Below are 21,110 nucleotides of genomic sequence, written 5' to 3'. Positions count from 1 at the left end.
CAATAACAAGATCTGGCAAGAGGTCTAAAAACTGCTAAAATTTTGAAGTAGTGATAAGCAAAAAAACACTCTTTTAAAAGACACCTGCAACAACTACAATCTGATATGAAAATAAGTGATCTTTATTGGTCACCAGTACAAGTACTGTTAATAATACCTTTTTGATTTGTTCTCTACATTTACAGTAGGAGGAAATGCCAAATTTCAGTTAGAGGTTAGTGGAAAGGAATGATTTTTTCCCTCTCATCCAAGTTCCCAAACTCTTAAATTGTATCCACAGCCACCTCGGGGTTTGTTAAGTTAGGGCCCCTGCCGAAGTGTTCTGCAATTGAGAAAAAATTAAAACTTCACATGAAGGAAGAACTCCAGCTGCTTCTAGGCACAAGCTTTAGAATACTATGGGTACCAAATCCCTCAATGTCCCCAAGCTGACCAGGGGCAATGAGACTGTCATGTGCAAACACAAGGACCTGGTCAAATAATAGTGTGTGACCTCTTAGCAGCTACCACAGCTGGGCTATGGCCAAGGTATCACACAGCAAATACTACTTTCTTAATTATCCTGTCACTCACTCTTCCTCCTGGTGTGTCTTATCTTGCCCACCACTGAATACAGCAAACAGTACATGTTCAATAAATATCTGTTGAATGACTATATGAACAAATGAATGAAGGGCATTTGGTAGGAATTAACAAACAATTCATAGAACTTGCCCTGGAACCTTGATCTGCTTATCAAAAGAGTGTTTTCTTCAGATACTCTTAAAAGGGTAAATATTAATTTACCCTATGACCCAGCAATTCTACTTTAACCCAAGAAAAATAAAAACGTAAGTCAACACAGAGAATTGTACACAGATGTTCATAACAGCTCTCTAAAAGATAGGTCTTTGTCTTAATCCCAGAATCTACCAATGTGACATTATTTAATAAAAAGATCTTTGCAGGGGTGCCTGGGTGGCTCAGTTGGTTAAGCTTCTGCCTTTGGCTCAAGTCATGATCCCAGGGTCCTGGTATCAAGCCCTGCATTGGGCTCCCTGCTCAGTGGGGAGCCTGCTTCTCCCTCTCCCGCTCCACCTGCTTGTGCTCTCTCGTACTCTCTCTCTGTCAAATTAAAAAAAAAAAAACAAAAAACTTTGCAGGTTAATTAGGATCTTGAGATGAAATCATCCTGGGTTATCTGGGTGGGCCCTAAATCCAGTGCCACATGTCCTTGTAAGACACAGAAGAGAAGAAGGCCATGTGAGTTTGGAGTTATGTAGCCACAAGCCAACGAATGCCCGGAGCCACCCAAACTGGAAAAAGCAAGGGAAGATTCTCTCCTAGAGCCTACGGAGGTCGTGTAGCCATGCTAACACTTTGCTTTTGGACTTTAGGCATTCAGAACTAGGAGAGAATAAATTTTTGTTTTAAGCCACCAATTTTGTGGTAATTTATAACAGAAGCCTTAGGAAACTAATAATCTATAAGGAATAGTAAGACCCTCAAATGTTCTCCAAGAGGGGGGTGACCAAGGAAAAAATGAGAATAAGTAGGTTTCCTGTTAAGTTTGACAGGACTGGAAAATGGTTTAGACTTCTCCTGGAAACTTTCATAAAGAACTGATGATGAGTGCATAGCCCCTTCTTAGGCAACCATTAAGATCAGTTTGGCCAGGTTTCACAGCATACTACATGTCTTAGTCATAAATAATATTTTCTTAGGCATAAAAATATTAATGCTGAATACTGATTTATCCAAAATTTGTGCTGTAATTGGTTTGGTAGGATTGTGGGGTGTGTGTGTGTGTGTGTGTGTATGGAGGATACAAGGGTTGAGAGATCGGGGCCCACATCGGGATCCACGCTGAGCATGGAGCCTGCTTGGGATTCTCCTTCTCTCCCTCTCACTCTGCCCCTCCCTGCTCATGTTCTCTGTCCTTCTAAAAATAAAATAAAATGAAAAAAAATTTTTTTTAAGATTTTATTTATTTGTCAGAGAGCACAAGCATGGGGAGCGGGAGGCAGAGAGAGAAGCAGGCTCCCCACTGAGCAAGGACCCTCGGATCATGACCTGAGCTGAAGGCAGACACTTAACTGACTGAGCCACCCAGGCACCCCAAAATGAAATAAAATCTTAAAAAAAAAAAAAAAAAAGTTGTATTTGCCTCTTGGGAGTAAGACCTCAGATTAAAAGCTGAATAGGTCACTGTAAGGCACAAAGCAATATTCTAATGTACATACTATTATTTTAAGAGAAATTAAATTAATAACAATAATAGTAAAAAAACCTACATAGTAGAACAAGCCTAGATGCAGGAGTTAGAATCCTGGTTCCAATCACAGTTTTGCTACTTATTAACATATTAATTCAGGAAAGTTATTTAACTCATTGAATCCTCAGTTTCTTCATCTGTAAAATGGGAGTAAAAGCCCCTAGAGTTCATGAGGTGGTCGTAAGAATTAAAATGAGACAATATGTGGAAGACACGGAGCACCATGCCAGTCACATGCCACCATAATATTAACAAACATTTCTTGGTTTTGTTTTTAATTTGCCCCTACTAAAGTTCAGCAGAACTGGTGAACAAAAACCATTTCAACCCTGCTTTGTAACAATTGTTATCAACTTAATTATTCACATCTGTAACTTATCTCCCTCTTCTAAACTCAAAGAATTTGTAGTCTTCACTAAATAAATTTAGCATTATCTCACAAATAGTTTTACATTGTTTGCAAACTGTTTTGCCAATGGAAGTCCTCTTCCTCCCTATATTCCATTTTTCCTTATCCCCTATACTCCTGTTATATATGAGTTAGCACAAGAAAACTGCTGATGGATATATACTTTCCCCAGCAGTATCTTACTTACTGTCTTATAACTGTGTCCAGCCAAGAAGAATTTGCTTCAGGAACTTTTAAACATGCCAAAGCTGAAGCTTTTATGATGAAGTCATTGACAGAAATTTTGCTTCTCCCTTCTAACATCTGCAAAGACAAGAAACCATTGTAGTTTCTTAAACTCTCTTCCCAAAGACTGAAACTTACCATCTGGCAGGGGATGCTGGGGGAAGAATACAAATGTCCTGAGGCGAATGAAATGAAACTAAAAGTTGGTTGTGGTATGTTATGCCTTCATTTTCACTTATCTCAACAAAACCAAAAGTTGGTTCTTTAAAAGGATCAACAAAATGATAAACGTTTAGCTAGACTGACAAAAAAGAAGACTCAAATTCCTAAAATCAGAAATGAAGTAGGACATTACTATGTACCCTACCGAAATGAAAAGGTTTGAAGGTAATGCTATGAACAACTATACTCCACAAATTAGATAATTTAGGTGAAATGGAGGACTCCTAGAAAGACACAAACTGCCAAAACTGAATCAAAAAGGAATAGAGGGGCGCCTGGGTAGCGCAGTCGTTAAGCGTCTGCCTTCGGCTCAGGGCGTGATCCTGATGTTCTGGCGTTCCGGGATCGAGTCCCACATCGGGCTCCTCCACTGGGAACCTGCTTCTTTCTCTCCCACTCCCCTGCTATGTTCCCTCTCTCGCTGGCTGGCTCTCTGTTGCATAAATAAATAAAATCTTAAAAAAAAAAAAAAAGGAATAGAACCCTTGAATTGATCTACAACTAATACTAAAGAGACTGAATGGTAATTTAAAAACCAACCACACAGAACAGCCTAGACCCAAGATGGCTTCCCCAAATGGTGAATTCTGCTAAACATTTGAAGAATATCAATTCTTCACAAAATCTTCCAAAAAATAGAAGAGGGAACACTTCCCCACTCATTCTATGAGGTCAGTATTAACCCAATACTAAAACCAGACAAAGGTATCACAATAAAAGAACAAAAAATAAAACAACCCAGAAAAAAACAAAACTACAGACAAATACCTCTTAAGAATATAGTCGCAAAAACCCTCAAAAAATTCTAGCAAACCAAATCCAGCAATATATGAAAAGGATTATTCACCATGACCAAATGGAATTTGTTCCAGGAATGCAAGGTTGGTTTAACATCTGAAAATCAATTAATGTAATAATGTCCTAATAGAAAAAGGACAAAAATCACATGACCATCTCAGTAGACACAGAAAGAGCATTTGACAAAATTCAACCACCACTTCATAAATACTAGGAATAGAAAGGAACTTCCCGAACCTGATGATAGCACATTTTACTAGATGTGCTAGCCAGAGAAACTGGGCAAGAAAAGGAAATAAAAAGGAAATAAAAGGCATCCAAATCAGAAAAGAAAAAGCGAAATTATCTCTATTTGGAGATGACATGATTTTGTATATAGAAAATCTTAATACACTAAATAAAAAACAAGGTTGCAGGGTACAAGATCAATATACAAAAATTAATGGTATTTCTATACAGTAACAATGAACACTCTGAAAATGAAATTTATAATAGTATTAAAAAGAATAAAATACCTAGGAATAAATTTAACAAAAGAAGTGCAAAAACTTATACTCCAAAAACTGCACAAATTATTGAAAGAAATTAAAGAAGACCTAAATAAATGGAAAGCCACCCTATATTCATGGAGGAGGAACGCTAAGAAGGCAAAACTCCCCAAATTGATCTATAGATTCAATGAAATCCCTATCCCTATAGGAAATATGCAAAATAGGAGACAAAGTAGGTAAGACAGAAAGTAGGTAAGTGATTGTCTAGGGTTGGGGAGGATAGGAGCATTGGGCTGGGGGCTATGGCTAATGGGAAAATACTTTCATTTTGGGATGATGAAAATGTTCCAAAATTCATTGTGGTGATGGTCACAGAACTCTGAATATACTAAAAGCCACTGAATTGTAAACTTTAAATGGGTACGTGGTATGATATGTGAAATACAAATAAAACTGTTTAAATGAATAAAATAATACATTGGCATATATTTTTCATGTCTAATTTTCAAATAAATGTACTGTAAAACAGCTGTAACATTTTGCCAATAAAAGTATGCAATAATCTCTAACCCTTGTAGCCAGTTACCTCTGTTAATCCTTAATTGCTTTATTCATTCATTCATCCAATATTTCAGTACTCTGTTCTAGACATAGAATTCTAAAAGCCCTGGATATAAAGCAGTGAAAAAATGGGTAAAAATTCTACTGTTAGGGACCTTACATTCTAAAGGAGTGGATAAAAAATGAAACATATGTAAGTAAGATAATGTTATATACATACATATGTATGTAAGATAATGTTAAATGTTAAATGATAAAGAGAAATGATAATGTTAAATGTTAAATGATAAAGAGAAAAATAGAGGAAAAGAACTAAAGGGAAAACTGACCACTCACCGCACTCCTCTTCCCTTAATTTTAGAATAAGGTGACTAGTGAAAACCAGAGAAGGTGATATTGAGTCAAATCCTTAAGGCAGTAAAGGAGGAAGCCAGGTGGATGCCAGAGGAAAAATATTCCATGCAGACAGAACAGCAAGTGCAAAGGGACTAAAGTAGGAGTAGACAGGTGGAATGTCAAGGAATAGGAAGACAACCATTGGTTTTGCAGAATGAGCAAGTGGAAAAGTAGGAGGTCAGAGAGGTTATAGATAAACTATATAATGCTGAGTGCCACTGGCCTACCCCCTCTCTCCCTCTCTTTAAAAAAGTAAAATAAAATAAGAGGACACCATTTTCCATCATCAATGGGCATACTGTAACAAAAAATAGAGGTGAAAATGTAAATGTTTAGTGGGCTTAAAAACAAGAATTTTAGAATTTATAGAGTTGGAATTTCCAGAACTTTTACCTTATTAAGTTCTTTCCGTACCAACAAAACTTCTCCCATATTTACATCAATGGAAAGGTAATAATGAGGTATGGTTTGCTTAGACTGCATTAACCGCTGTGCAATAACCTGAAATCAAAGAGATTAAAACATCATTTATCTTAAGCTCAGGTGAGACTTTACCTAATGCAGGGTTCTGTTTGCTCCTTTACCCTGCTCCCTGGTAATGGTTACCTCAAGCATTACCAGAACTGGAATATGGAATTGGAATATGCACCAGAACCTGGGCTCCTTCTAGTAATATTTAATCAGAACAATATTTGTTTATCCCAAGTATTTAACTGGCCAAACCAAACATCTTAAACTAGTCATCTAAGATTCCCAATTAAAAAAAGTCTCTGCTAGTGTTTCAAACTGTGGATGCAACTGAACAATCAGAGTACAGATACCCCCCACAGCTTTGGTTGCAGATTTAGGGTAATACTCTTACACGACGAATGTTGCTGATTGGGACATCTGTGAAGACACCTGTAGGAACAGGCGCCACTCCTGGACCCGCCGCAGGCACAGCAGCTGCTGGAGCCTATGGGGAAGTACAAAAGCTCTTAGTACCTGTGGCTCAATCCTGGCATATGCAACGGATGCAAGCTAGTGACTCTTACAGATGGCAAAGTAAACATTAAAAGGCTTAGAGAAAATAGCTATTTCTATCCCAAGGGAGCAAAACGGACTCAGATTTGTGCTGTGCTTATATAAAAAGTCTTGTTTTTAATTTTTATACTTAGAATTCTGTGATCATGTTTTAAGTATCATTTTTCTTTGTTCAATGATTACTTTGTCAAAATATTTTCTATTTCCAAAATTACCTTCAAGAAAAGCAATCAAAGCTTTCTCAAATTGAAAGAATTAGAGATAAACATAAAACAAGGTAATTCACTTTTCCGAACAGGGTTAAGAAAAAACAATGATAAATCTTTCGTATGTATGTATTTATTTTAAATATTTTATTTATTTATTTGACAGACAGAGTGTCCACAAGCAGGGGGAGTGGGAGAGGGAGAAGCAGGCTCCCTGTGCGCAGGGAGTCTGACTCAGGGCTCGATCCTAACACTCTGGGATCCATCGAGCCCCGAGTCAGCCTCCCTGCGCACAGGGAGCCCGCTTCTCCCTCTCCTCCTGCTCATGCTCTCTCTCTCTCAAATAAATAAAATCTTTTAAAAAATAGATAAATAGGGGCGCCTGGGTGGCTCAGTCGTTAAGCGTCTGCCTTCGGCTCAGGGCGTGATCCCGGCGTTCCGGGATGGAGTCCCACATCGGGCTCCTCTGCTGGGAGCCTGCTTCTTCCTCTCCCACTCCCCTGCTGTGTTCCCTCTCTCGCTGGCTGTCTCTCTGTCACATAAATAAATAAAATCTTAAAAAAAAATAGATAAAGCAAACATCTAAATAGCTAAATCATTTTCCTTTTAGCTAATTATCAACACTTCAACCAACCAAGTGAGAGTTGGGTGGCTATATGGATTTAATCTCTGTGTGGAATAATTAACTACATAAAACTCAAACTCTACTCAACCAACTTGTAAGCATGCATTTAAAAGCAGGGCCTGAAGGAGAGGATTTGTTAGGAAAAATTTAGTACCACTACCGGGGGAAAAAAAAAAGAAACAAATGCATGTCAATGTAGCATATCATCTTTCCTTTTGTATGCTGAGTGACAGCACATTCATATCTAAATATTGTTAGCCAGTGAAATTAGACAAAAGAAAACACAATTCTGGTTAAGCTATTCCATTCATAAGTAACGTACAAAAGGGTCTAATAGGTTGGACAGGGCATTTTGCAGGGACAAAATACCAAAAGAAAAAAAAACAAAACAAAAAAAGCCAAATCTACTCACAGGCGCAGCTTTAGTAGGCACAAAAGAGTCTATGTCCTTCTTGATGATTCTGCCTTCTGGTCCCGTGCCTGGAAGAGACGCAAAAATAGCACACGTGAGAGCAGACTGCTGGTTCCTCCAGGAGATCAACACTATGATCCTGAAGTGCAAGTTCCTAAAGGTTCTCTACCAAAGACCCTCTGAAGGGGTCACTCACTGCATTACTCCTGTACCCCAACACAGCAGCTTTTGTCAATTATTAATTATAATTCACACAGAATGCTCTCATTTGATCTATAGTCGTTCTTTTCTTTGTAACTACAGCAAATACTCTTGTTAAATACTTCTTTTAGAGTTTTACCTAAGCTATACTTCATCTTTTCATGTTCTTTACTGTTAAATTGGGAAATACTGACATAAGGATAATGCTGAGTACAATTTATACTTCCCAAAGTCTAGCTGCCTCTCTTAGCTCCAAAAAACCCTTTCTGAACCTTGAAATGGATCTCATTTGGGTTCTAGATTCATTTGATCACGAAGAATTCCCTTTGTACAAAGTCAACAGATATGACAACAATTGTTTCCGGCAAATTACACAAGTTAATTTTGCACCCCAAAATAGCTTGAGTAACTCTCAACTGCAATGATCTCATCTTCAGAATCACTCCTTCCTTGTGTGGTCTACATCATTTAGTCAGAGCTTTCTCGCAGTGACCAAGGTTCTAAACTGGCCCGTGTCAGAGACTGGGAATGAAGTGTGTGCAACATCACACACAAGGAAAGATCTTCAAATCCTCTCATGAAGGGCTTACTTTTATTTTCGCTCAACTCCTTCCTCCTCCCATCCACAACCAATCAGGTTTAACTGAGACCCGAACAGATAATCCTGAACCTTAATTCTAAGGAGATTCAGAATTTAGTTATTAAAATACCTTTTACACTGGCCCACTTCTAGAAAAAATTTGGTCAAATTGATTCATCTTCCCCCAAGGCAGACTTTTAAAAGGAGTCTCGTTGTATGCAGTTCGTCCCAACTCCTTTCCTTCCTTATGAAAAATGAGTTGGCTAGGATTGTGTTTATCCTCACCCGGAGCTCTAGAACAGAGGTAGCAGTACCCCTATTAGAGACCCCCTTCTTTATAAGCAACAGAAACCATCACCTCCCCCCTTACTGCCAAGGCAGATCTGGCACAGCACCTAAGAGGAGGAAACCCACAGTATCACTGGCTTAGGCTGGGCTTTAACCACCCACAAGAATTTCCTATTAGGAATCCGCTGAAATCTTTTAAATCTTTTTGCCTATCTCACGAAGAAGGCACAACAGGCCATCATAAAGCAATATGGCTTAAAGGGAAGAACACCAGACTAGGAGTAAAAAATGTAGGGCTGTTGTCAAATATAAGTTGGAAGACTAGAGTCACTTATCTCTGCTGGTCTTTAGTCTCATCTGTAGAATAAAGATTATAATACCAGCCCCTGCTCAAAGAAGGTTGTGAGGATAAAATGGGATAGTGATGTGAACGTGCTTTGCTTCAAATAAATATGAAACATATATGAGTAGCTGTGAGACAAATCAAACTCTGAACGTTAGGGTTTAGGCTTTAAAACAGTTTCTCCCCAAATGATTACACTTTGGTCATATTTGCTAAGTCATCTGTCCCTCCAAGAAGGGCAGGGGGACTGGACACTGAGTTTAACAACTCACGGTGAAGGATTTAAATAACCATGCTTCTTACAGAAACCTCCAAAAAACTCTTTTAAAAACAAGATTTGGAGCTTCTGGGCTGATGAACATATCAATGTGCTGGGAGGGCATGGAAGCCCTGCACCCCTATAACCCTTGCCCTTTGCATCTCTTCTATTGACTGTTTCCATGTGGTATCCTTTACAGCAAACTGGTAATGGTACATACAGGGCTTTCCCGAGTTCTCTGAGTCATTCTAGTGAATTTGCATACATGAAGCAGGGGTCTTGGGAACTCCTGACTTACAGCCTTACAGCCTCCTGACTTACAGTTGGGTCAGAAGTATGGGTGTTCCCCAGGACTTGCAGCTGGCATCAGAAATGGCGGCAGTCTTGTGGGACTGAGCCCTTAACCCCGTGGAGCCTGACGCTAACTCTGGAGAGTTAGTGTCAGAATAGAATTAAAGTGTTAGATACCCAGGTGGTGGCGGAGAATTAACTGTTGGTGTGAAAAAAACATTTGGTGACAGAGATGGTGGTCAGAAACCACCACACAATCACTGATCCTCTCAACTCATTTATTCTAGACCACTGCCTCCTACAGCAAAATTTCTTCAACTTCACTAGACCCCCACTCCATTGCCTCGACTGCTCTCATCACCTATCATTTCCCTTTCACCTTCACTTCTTCCTCACCCCGCTTACGCTGTGGATCATGGTTATACTCACTTCCTGGTCAAACTCTAAAATGTCTGCCTTCACAATGCCAGCATCAGAGCAGCTTAATGCTGCTGGGGACAAAAAAATGCACACATAGGGGCGCCTGGGTGGCTGACTCAGTTAAGCATCCGACTTTTGATCTCAGCTCTGGTCTTGATCTCAGGGTTGAGTTCAAGCCCCAACTGGCCATGGGGCCTACTTATAAAAAAAAAAAAATGTACACTTAGATGACCGATTATACCCTAAATTCAGAGCCACAAACCTGAAATAGGGATGTTTTTCCATTTCTTTGTGTCATCTTTAATTTCTTTCATCAGTGTTTTATAGTTTTTAAAGAACAAATCTTTTACTTCTATAGTCAGGTTTATTCTTCCTTGCTAATTTGGATGCCTTTCTTTCTTTCTGTTGTCTGACTGCTGAAGCCAGGACTTCCAGTGTAAGACTGGACATCGTGTCTTGTTCCTGACCATAGAGGAAAAGCTCTCAGTTGTTCCCCACTGAAGATGATATTAACTGTGGATTTTTCATGTATGGACTTTAGGATGTTGAGGTATGTTTCCTCTCTCCCTACTTTTGAGGATTTTTATCATGAATGGATTTGGCTCTTATCCATTCTTTTATTAATGTGGTGTATGATGCTGGTTGATTTGCAAGTATTGAACCACCCTTGCAACCCAGGAATAAACCCCACTTGATTGTGGTGAATGATTCTTTTAATGACTGTTGGATTCGATTTGCTATTTTGTTGAGAATTTTTACATCCACGTTCATCAGGGATACTGGCCTGTAGTTTTCTTTTTTAGTGGAATCTTTGATTTTGGTATCAGGGTACTGCTGGCCTCATAGTATGAGTTTAGAAGTCTTCCTTCCAGGGGCGCCTGGGTGGCACAGTTGTTAGGCGTCTGCCTTCTGCTCAGGGCATGATCCCGGCGTTACGGGATCGAGCCCCACGTCAGGCTCCTCCACTATGAGCCTGCTTCTTCCTCTCCCACTCCCCCTGCTTGTGTTCCCTCTCTCGTTGGCTCTCTCTCTCTGTCAAATAAATAAATAAATAAATAAAATCTTTAAAAAAAAAAAAAGAAGTTTTTCTTCCATTTCTAGTTTTTGGAATAGTTTGAGAAGAATAGGTATTAACTCTTCTTTAAATGTTCGGTAGAACTCCCCTGTGAAGCCATCTGGCCCTGGACCTTTGTTTGTTGGGAAATTTTTGATTACAGATTCGATTTCTTTGCTGGTTTTTGGTCTGTTCAAGTTTTCTATTTCTTCCTGTTTCAGTTTTGGTAGTTTCTATGTTTCTAGGAATTTATCCATTTCTTCCAGATTGTCCATTTTGTTGGCATATAATTTTCATAATATTCTTTTACAATCCTTTGTATTTCTGTGGTATTGGTTATTTCTTCTCTCACTTGTGATTTATTCAGGTCCTTTATCTTTTCTTTTTGGTAAGTCTGTATAGGGGTTTATCAATTTTATTAATTTTTTCAAAGAACCAGCTTCTGATTTCATTGATCTGTTCTACTGTTTTTTTAGTTTCCATATCAGTATTTCTGCTCTAATCTTTATTATTTCCCTTCTTCTGCTAGCTCTAGGCATCATATATAAGGTTAGGTTGTTTGAGATTTTTCTTGCTTCTTGAGGTAGGCCTGTATTGCTATATACCTCCCTCTTAGAGCTGCTTTTGCTGCAAACCCAAAGGTTTTGAACTGTTGTGTTTTCATTTTTGTTTCCATGTGTCTTTTTTATTTCTTCTTTAATTTCCTGGTTGACCCATTCATTCTTTAGCAACACGTTAACCTACATGTATTTGTGGCATTTCCAAGTTTTTTCTTGTGGCTGACTTCAAGTTTCACAGTGTTGTGGTAAAAAAATATTCATGGTACAATCTCAATCATTTTGTACTTGTTGAGACCTGATTTGTGACCTAGTATGTGATCTATTTTGGAGAATGTCTTGTGTGCACTTGAAAAGAATGTGTATTCTGCTGCTGTAGGATGAAATGTTCTGAATGTATGTTAAGTCCATCTGGTCCAAGGTGTCATTCAAAGCCATTGTTTCCTTGTTAATATTCTGTTTGGATGATCTGTCCATAGCTGTAAGTGGGGTGTCAAAATTCCCTGCTATTATTGTATTATTATCAATGAGTTTCTTTATGTTTGTTATAACGTTTTACATATTTGGGTGCTCCGAAGCTGGGGGCATAAATATTTCCAATTGTGAGATCTTCTTGTTGGATGGTCCCTTTTATTATGATATAGTCCCCTTCTTCGTCTCTTGTTATAATTTTTGATATGAGATCTTGTTCGTCTGGTATAAGCATTGTTACTCTGGCTTTCTTTTGATGTCCATTTGCATGATAAATGTTTCTCCATCCCTCACTTTCACTTTTTTTTAATTTTAATTTTTTAACCTTAAGTAATCTCCACACCCAACATGGAGCTCAAATCCCACAACCCTGAAAATGAGTCACATGCTCCACCGACTGAGCCAGCCAGGTGCCCCACTACCCCCTCACTTTCAATTTGCAGGTGTCCTCAGGTCTAAAGTCGGTCTTTTGTAGCCAGCATATAGATGGGTCTTGTTTTTTTATCCATTCTGACAACCTGTGTTTTGCTTGGAGCATTTATTTACCTAAGTAGTTATTGATACATATGTATTTAGTGCCATTTTATTACTTGTTTTGTCGTTTCTGGAGATTTTTCTCTGTTCCCTTGTTGTTTTTGTCACTTTTGGTCTTTCCTTCCTACACAAAGAATCCCCTTCAATATTTCTTGCAGATTGGTTTAGTGGTCACAAACTCCTTTAGTTTTTGTTTGTCTGGGAAATATGTGTGTGTGTGTGTGTGTGTGTGTGTGTGTGTGTGTGTTTTAAGTAGGCTCCACCCACTCGAGGCTTGAAGTCACAACCCTGAGATCAAGACCTGAGCTGAGATCAAGATAAGACACTTAAACGACTGAGCCACCCAGGTGCCTCGATCATCCAGGAAACTTTTTTCATTAAATTGTCTGGGAAACTCTTTTTTTTCTTTCTTTTTTCTTTTTCTTTTTTCTTTTTTTTTTTTTTTAAGATTTATTTATTTTAGAGAGAGAGGGAGAGAGAAGGAGGGGAGGGGCAGAAGGAGCGAGTCTTAAGCAGACTCCTCGCTGAATGCAGAGCCCGAAGCAGGGCTCAACGTCAGGACCCTGAGATCATAACCAGAGCTGAAACCAGGAGTCAAACGCTTAACCTACTACGACACCCTAGTGCCCCTGTCTGGGAAACTCTTCATCTCTTCTTCTATTCTGAATGACAGCCTTGCTGGATAAAATGTTCTTGGCTGCAGATTTTTCCCATTCAGCATGTTGAATATATCATGCCACTCTCTTCTGGCCTCCCAAATTTCTGTGGAGAGATCTGCAGCTAACCTTATGGGTCTTCCCTCGTAAGTTGGGGACTTCCTCTGTCTTGCTGCTTTTAGGATTTTTTTTGATCACTATATTTTGCAAATTTGACTACAATATGTCTTGGTGTTGGTCTGCTTTTACTGATTTTGATGGGAGTTCTCTGTGCCTCCAGGATTTGGATGTCTGTCTTGTCCTCCTGACTACAAAAGTTTTCAGCTATTATTTCCTCAAATAAACCTTCTGCCCCTTTTTCTCTCTTCTTCTTCAGTGACTCCTATGATATGAATGTTATTACTTTTGATTGAGTCATTAGTTCCCTAAGTCCACTCTTGTGATCCATCATTCTTCTTTTGTTCAGTTTCATTATTTTCCATAATTCTAGCTTCTATATCATTTATTTGTTCCTCTGCTTCTTCTATCCTAGTGGTCATTACATCCAGCTGGTTTTGAATCTCAGTTATTGAATTTTTCATTTCTGCCTGATTGTTTTCTTAACTCTTTTACTTCTGCAGGGTCTCCCTGATGTTTTCCATGCTTTTCTCAAGCCCAGCGTGTATCCTTATGATTGTTGCTTTAAATTCTCCACCAGGCATATCACTTTTATCTGTTTTGATTAGATCTCTGGCCGTGACCTTTTCTTGTTCTTTCTTTTGGGATGAAGTCCACCATCTTGGCATTTTGTCTAGGTCTCTGTCTTGCGTGTTAAAAAAAGCCTGTTATATTTCCTGCTCCAGAGAGTAATGGCTTTATGAAGAAGAGGTCATATAGTACCTAGGGCATGGCACTTCAGGGAGGGTCTCTAGTGTGCTGTGTGTACTCTGCTGCTGTGTTTTGGCTGCTCTATCAGTCAATCCTTGCCTGCAGTGGGCAGTGTTTGGACCTTGGTCAGAGTATGGCGAGTTTCAACTAGGTGTGCTCTGATCCATTTGTTAAATGAGACCCGATGCTACTTCCACTAGAACTGAAACTTTGAAGAACTCTATGGTCAGTAGATATGGTACAAGCAAGGATCTGTGCTGGTCTTCTGGGGAAGGGACCTGCTGCACTGGTTCTTAGGTGAACTTGCCTGAGAAAAGCAGTGCCAACAGAGCACAGTGGGATGGGACTTGGTGTAAGCAGCCTAGGCAGCAAGTGTTGGCACTGTGCTATTTACTGAAGTTGGTTTATGCTGAGGGGTGGGGGAGGGAAATGGCACCCGCCAGTTCTTTTTCTCCCCAGTGAGGCAACACAATCTCTCAAAGATGCACTCCAAAAAGAGCTAACAAGTCTCTCCCCATGTGCCCTAGGTGATCCTCAGATTGCACCATCCGCCCTGGGGTTGCTTGCCTGCCTGCTCTCCAAGAATAGGGCAGTGCCCTCAGGTCTCTATCCCAGCCAAGCCTATGGACCTCTAAAACACCAGTCTTTGAGCCCCACTGGTTGCAAAAACTCACGAAAATCAGCCCCTCTCATTTTCCCAGCCAATGGCTTTGGGGAAGTATTCTCCTTGTATGTATCCCTATGCTCTCCATTCTCTTGCCTCTCTTTGCAACGAGGGCTGCCCTCCCCTCTGCAGTACCCATTATCCGTTTCTCCCCCAAACCACTTTTCCCCACTTCCTACCTTCCTTGCTGTTGCCTCTTCTCTCCCTCTAATTGTACATTTGTTCTATCAGTCCTCACATTGATTTCTTGGATATTCGGAATGATCTGATAGTTATCTAGCTGTGTTCAAGGGACGAGGCTAGGGTCCTCCTCCCGCCATCTTAGCTCCTGCCCTCCACAGCAAAGCTTTTTGAATGAGTTGTCCACAATGCTGTTTCCACTTCTCCAACCACTTTCTACTTTTCAGTCTATCCAGACAGGCTTCCACCACACCTCTGGTTTGAAATAAGTTGTCAAGTCCCCATGTACCATCCTTGACTAAGTTCTGTTGATTCTGTCAAAAATGTATCTCGAAACTGTCCATTTCTTTCCATTTCACTCTGACAATGCTTGTCTAAGTCACCGCTGTTGGTTCTAGCAACAGTATCTTAACAGGGACTTTGCCTTTCATTTAACCCATTTGCACAAAACAGCTAAAATGATCTTTTAAAAATATAAATAATTTTACGTCACTTCCTTTTAATCCTTTAGTAGCTTCCTGCTATGCTTTAAATAAAATTCCAAATTCTACCATGACCTGTCAAGTCCTTGTTCTCACCCCTATGTTTCTTTCCAACCTCACCTCCTACCACTAGACCCTCTGCTTGCTATGCTCCATAAACACTGGCCTCCTTTGTGTTCCTCAAACATGCCAAGCTCTCTCCCACTTCAGATTGTGTACTACTGGTCTCTCTGTTCCCAGTTCTTCACACGGTTGGTTCACGGCTGACTCCTTCTCATCTTTCAGGTCGGATTAAATGTCAACTCATCAGAAAGATCTTCCCCAACCACCATATCTAACAGCAGTCAGGCTGCACATATATTCACCCTGTCACTCAATAGCTATCACTTGGTTTATTCTCTCTTAACATTTTGATCATCCTAGGTAATCACAAGTTATTTTCATTATTATAGCTAATACCTGTATATGCTTCCTATGTGCAGGCACTGTTTGTTAACTTAGTTCACCCTCACAACCTATAAGGCATTATTTTTATATACAAATGAAGAAACTGAGACACAAAAGGTCACACAGGTGGTGTACAGCAGAGCCAGGGTTCACACCTGAGCATTCCAGCTCTGGAGTCCATACTCTTAACTACTATGCTGTACTCCCTTTATGTGTAACTCTTCATTTTTGTTAACATAAGCATTTGAAACTGAAATCTTGTCTGTTTTATGAACAAGTGATGCACAGACAAGACTCAATGAATATTGGTTTAAATAGTAGTCAATGAATCACCTAACTCTAACTGCCTGATAAGAATATGGGGGCTTTCCCACTTATTTTTTTGGTACAGCAGCCAGTGCTGCTAAGTATCTCATAAATGATCCTTCTTGGGGCGCCTGGGTGGCTCAGTCGTTGAGCATCTGCCTTCGGCTCAGGGTGTGATCCCAGTATTCTAGGATCGAGCCCCACATCAGGCTCCTCCGCTATGAGCCTGCTTCTTCCTCTCCCACTCCCTCTGCCTGTGTTCCCTCTCTCGCTGGCTGTCTCTCTCTCAAATAAATAAAATCTTATTAAATAAATAAAATCAACTTTATTAAAAAAAAATGATCCTTCTTCACTTGTCTAAATTCTTTGGATATAATTATTAACCCAGTCCCTCCTCTCCTTAAAATTTATTCCAGCTTACATTGCTGTCCCTAATTCTAGTCACATACACATAAAAAATGGCAATATACCAATGAAATAACATAAAAATGGAAAAGAGCATCTTCAAATATTGTTTAAGAATCCTCTGAAGGCCAAAAAATTTATAATATTCTATTCTTATTCTTTGGGGACTGCCTTGCCTTCTAACCACAAAACGGATAGCAGACAGATGATAACCAGCACTGAGTGCCCACAGCTGGACAACTAGGGAAATAAAGAGTATCTAGATTCAAATTGGAATTTCAGTACTTAACAGAAAGGGAGATCCCTTAAGAGTATTTTCTTATCCAAAAAATGGTGAATGATACTTCTTACTTCAAGAAATGTCATGCTAAATGTGGCAATTCAAACACTAGTAGCCATCAAACCAGGCTTCAGGTTTAGTAATTTCCCCTTCTCCAAATAAGCATCTTAATTACCTTACATTTTAGCTCAAAAATATTTATTTAAATGCCAAACAGTAATACTAATATGAACAGAACTGACATTTATTGAGTACCTATTATACTTTAGATACTGTCCTAAACCCTTTACATGTTTTAATGTACACTATTATTTCAGTTTTACAGATGGAAAAGCAGATGGTTTAAGTAATTCATCTAGTAATTCACCTAAAGCCATATCACACAGAAGAGATAAAGCCAGGAGTAAACCCCAGATGGTCTGATTCAAGACACCATGCTCTTATCAGTAAGCTATCTTTTCCTTTGCCCTCAAGGAACTTCAGTTGTATATGAATTTTATTATTCAAAGTCATTTCAAGTCACCCCAGGTTTATGTTTTATGCTGTGTACTGCTAGATTCAGTCAGTCTTGCACCAACAGAGATTTCTTATTACATAGTCAGGTCCTACAACTCAATTCTGCCAAACAAGCACATTATACTTTCACTAAAAATTAAGCAGTTCCTATAAACTGAGAAAGAAAAAGGCTATCTACATTATATAGGTAGATCCTAGATGGACTAAATGCAATAAGTTTCCCTATCTGTGGTGGCAACAAAGGAGATTACTTCCCTCCCCCATCCTTTTCTGCACTATTCCAAATAAACTGACTGTACAGCGTTGTCCTTGCAGGTTTTAGGAAGGAATCTCAAGTAAATTTTATCTTTACAACCCCATTCCATAGAGACAAACTTACCTTTTACGTGTGTAAGATCAATCCCTTTCTCTGCTGCCAATTTCTTTGCAAGTGGGCTGACAAACAACCTTCCCTTGGGTCCGGCAGGAGTAGCTGGGCGGGTGGCTGAAGGTGTAGGTGCTACAGGTTGGGGAGTTGGAGCAACAGGGGCCACCTTTTGAAAAAAGTTACAGATTGTTAATTCACCACTATAAAGACTGGCCTGAAAGATGAAGAGCTTACATTTATTAAGAAATCAAAATAACTTTTATCTATTTCCCAAAGATCACAATGCATATTTTTCCTCCTTAAACAACATAATATAGCAATATGAAGAGTAATAATATAACCTTATGTCAAAGACAGAACCATGTTAAGTTATCTTACTCCCTGATAACATGGAGAGACATGAATTTAATACTGCTAACCAGTATGCAATATACTTATAGACTTTCTTTACTTTCATATCTTGCTGTTTCGTTATTCTCATTCTCTTTCATGACCAACGTTTTTTTGTTTTTACTTAATCTCATTTCAAAATAATAAATTATGCTGGAAGGTTCCATGCTGAAAGCACCTTAAGAAGTAACTACTACTTATCAGCTCCCACAAACGTAGGGAAGTCAGAAATCAAGTTTTCTCTGACAGAAATGTGTACTTAGTCTAAACTTACAGAACACCAACAGAAGGCTCGTCACAGCATTACCTAGCCTGGCGTGCATACAAGGACATGTTAGATATGTAGTGTATACTATATAGCACACAACGACAAAACTAGATTCTATGCAAAACAAGCCATGTTATGTCAAGGTTCTAATGTATTATAAAAATAAGCTTGACCCACTATCATAAGTGAATACCAAGAGTACTGACAGTAACAAAGATTTACTGACCCTCCAACAGTACGAGTTTGAACTACACAGGCCCACTTACACATGGATTTTCTACAGTACAGTACTGTAAATGTATTTTCTCTCCCTTACAATTTTCTTTTTTTTTTTAAAGATTGTATTTATTTATTTGACAGAGAGAGACAGCCAACGAGAGAGGGAACACAAGCAGGGGGAGTGGGAGAGGAAGAAGCAGGCTCCCAGCAGAAGAGCCTGATGTGGGGCTCGATCCCAGAACGCCAGGATCACGCCCTGAGCCAAAGGCAGACGCTTAACGACTGAGCCACCCAGGCGCCCCTCCCTTACAATTTTCTTAATAACATTTTCTCTATTATGCTTTAAGAATATGGCATATGGGGGCGCCTGGGTGGCACAGCGGTTAAGCGTCTGCCTTCGGCTCAGGGCGTGATCCCAGCGTTCTGGGATCGAGCCCCACATCAGGCTCTTTCGCTATGAGCCTGCTTCTTCCTCTCCCACTCCCCCTGCTTTGTGTTCCCTCTCTCGCTGGCTGTCTCTCTCTCTGTCGAATGAATAAATAAAAAAAATTAAAAAAAAAAAAAAAGAATATGGCATATGATATGTATCATATACAAATACTATACAAAATACGTGTTAATTGACTATCTACTGTCTACGTGGTCAGTAAGGCTTCCAGCCAACAGCAGGCTTATTAGTAGTTAAATCTGGGTGGAATTCAAAGTTATACACAGATTTTCAAGTGTGCAGAGTTGGTGCCCCAGGCCCCACGTTGTTCACGAACAACTGTATACAGTAACTTCCATATGCATATCTATACCTAAAGCAGAAAAAGAACATGTCACCTCAGCTTTATTCTCAGCAGAACTCAAGACAGCAGGAGAAAAAAAAAAGCTACAAGGATCCAACCACTGACTATTAGGGGAATGCTGCCTGCCGCATACCTTGCAGATCTCCACAAAAGCTCACTATCTCTCTTTTTTTTTAAGGTTTTTAAAATATTTTAAGTAATCTCTACACTCAATGTGGGGCTCAAACTCACAATCCCGAGATCAGGAGTTGCAGGTTTCACCAACTGAGCCAGCCAGGAGCTCCTAACCATCTCTTTCCTTATTCATAGATTCTGAGAGCTGGAAGGAACCTAGAATATCATCCATTCTAATCCCTTAGCTTAGAGATGAATAAGTAAGTATTCCCTCAATTCTAAAAGCATACTTACCGGGGGTGGGGTAGATGGTGGTGCTTGTGGTTTTAAATCAGTTACTTCGGTTGGCCTATAGTCAGCAAATGCTGGTATATCTTCCTCTTTTTCTACAATGATACAAAGTGGAGTTCCTAGAGGGACATCTCTTGTGCCTTCAGGGATCAGGATTTTTGCCAGGTAACCCTCTTCCTGTACTTCAAAACCTTAAATAGAAAGACCATTATGGAATTTAAAGGACTCCACTATTCCACCAAACTTAAAGCATGGTTTTAAGTAAAAAACTCTTCTCCCTCTAACAAGCTATATAACCTTTTGTGAGTTAATGTCTCTGTGTCTTGGCTTCTTTAGCTACAAAATGGGGATTACAATAATACCTACCTCACAGGGATGTTATAAAAATTATTTTTTCTGAAGTACTTAGAAACAATACCTGGTACAAAGTAAATACTAAATAAACAGCTGTTAAATGAAACTATGAGAAATTTAGACAGTAGTTAGTTCTGAACATTTTCTTAAAAGCATCTCTAAAAGGAAGCCACTATGCAGACCCACAAGACTCCAAGATGACATCAACTATACCAATATGGCATCAGTTGTACTTCTAAAGATCCAGAACCACATGGATGTTAAATTAAAGGAGCTACTAGAATTGACAGTGATGTGGGATTATGCCCTTAAAGGTATCGTTGGAGTTTTTCAAAGAGGTTATTTGGTATTCAACTAAATGTTTCAGTGTGAAGAAATACGGCATTACTAGGGTTTCTATGGTGTTGACAACTTATGTTTTATTCAGCCATTGCTCTTCTGAGAAAGAACTCAAACATGACGTGTTACAAAAGTAAAACTAAAAAAAGACCATGCAGAGAACAATTTTTGCCTTGCAGATCTCTTGGCTTTCTGCTGTGTTGTGCCCCTCCCTGACAAATACATCTTTGATGAATCCCTACCTTTTCCAGCTAAGAATTAATACCCAATAAAAGCTATGTAAAAAAAAAGACTCCAAGGCCACAAGAGAGTTTAAAGAATTTGACGAAGGTAATGCTTCTCCAGTGACTATTAGAGTCTCTAGAATACCATCTCTATAGCAATTCTGGTATTCAAGTTAAAAGGCAAAGCAGATCTATTGTTACCAAGTCGTTTTATTTGTTTCTAACAAACAGAATCCTCTCTTCTAATAAAATCTTTCAGTTGAAACACAATATACAAAAAGATAAAAAGGAGCTGCCCTGGTGGAAGTTGGGGAAAGGGGCAGGGCAAAG

The 21,110-nt window shown here is 39.3% G+C and overlaps 1 protein-coding gene across 1 annotated transcript in view; it reads right to left on the bottom strand.

Annotated features, from left to right (window-relative positions):
• The window catches only part of DLAT (dihydrolipoamide S-acetyltransferase), a 31,655-nt gene that overhangs the window by 4,371 nt on the left and 6,174 nt on the right, over positions 1-21,110 (bottom strand). The window contains exons 6-11 of the mRNA XM_026505745.4: positions 19,867-20,054; positions 17,803-17,956; positions 7,623-7,690; positions 6,219-6,311; positions 5,750-5,857; positions 2,851-2,966 (exon numbers count right to left, since the gene is read on the bottom strand). Coding sequence (XP_026361530.2) covers positions 2,851-2,966; positions 5,750-5,857; positions 6,219-6,311; positions 7,623-7,690; positions 17,803-17,956; positions 19,867-20,054 — 727 coding nt within the window. The remainder of the gene's footprint in view (positions 1-2,850; positions 2,967-5,749; positions 5,858-6,218; positions 6,312-7,622; positions 7,691-17,802; positions 17,957-19,866; positions 20,055-21,110) is intronic.

Source organism: Ursus arctos, unplaced genomic scaffold (assembly GCF_023065955.2).
Source record: "Ursus arctos isolate Adak ecotype North America unplaced genomic scaffold, UrsArc2.0 scaffold_22, whole genome shotgun sequence".
NCBI lineage: Eukaryota > Metazoa > Chordata > Mammalia > Carnivora > Ursidae > Ursus > Ursus arctos.
This window is presented reverse-complemented; position numbering and strand designations above follow the sequence as displayed.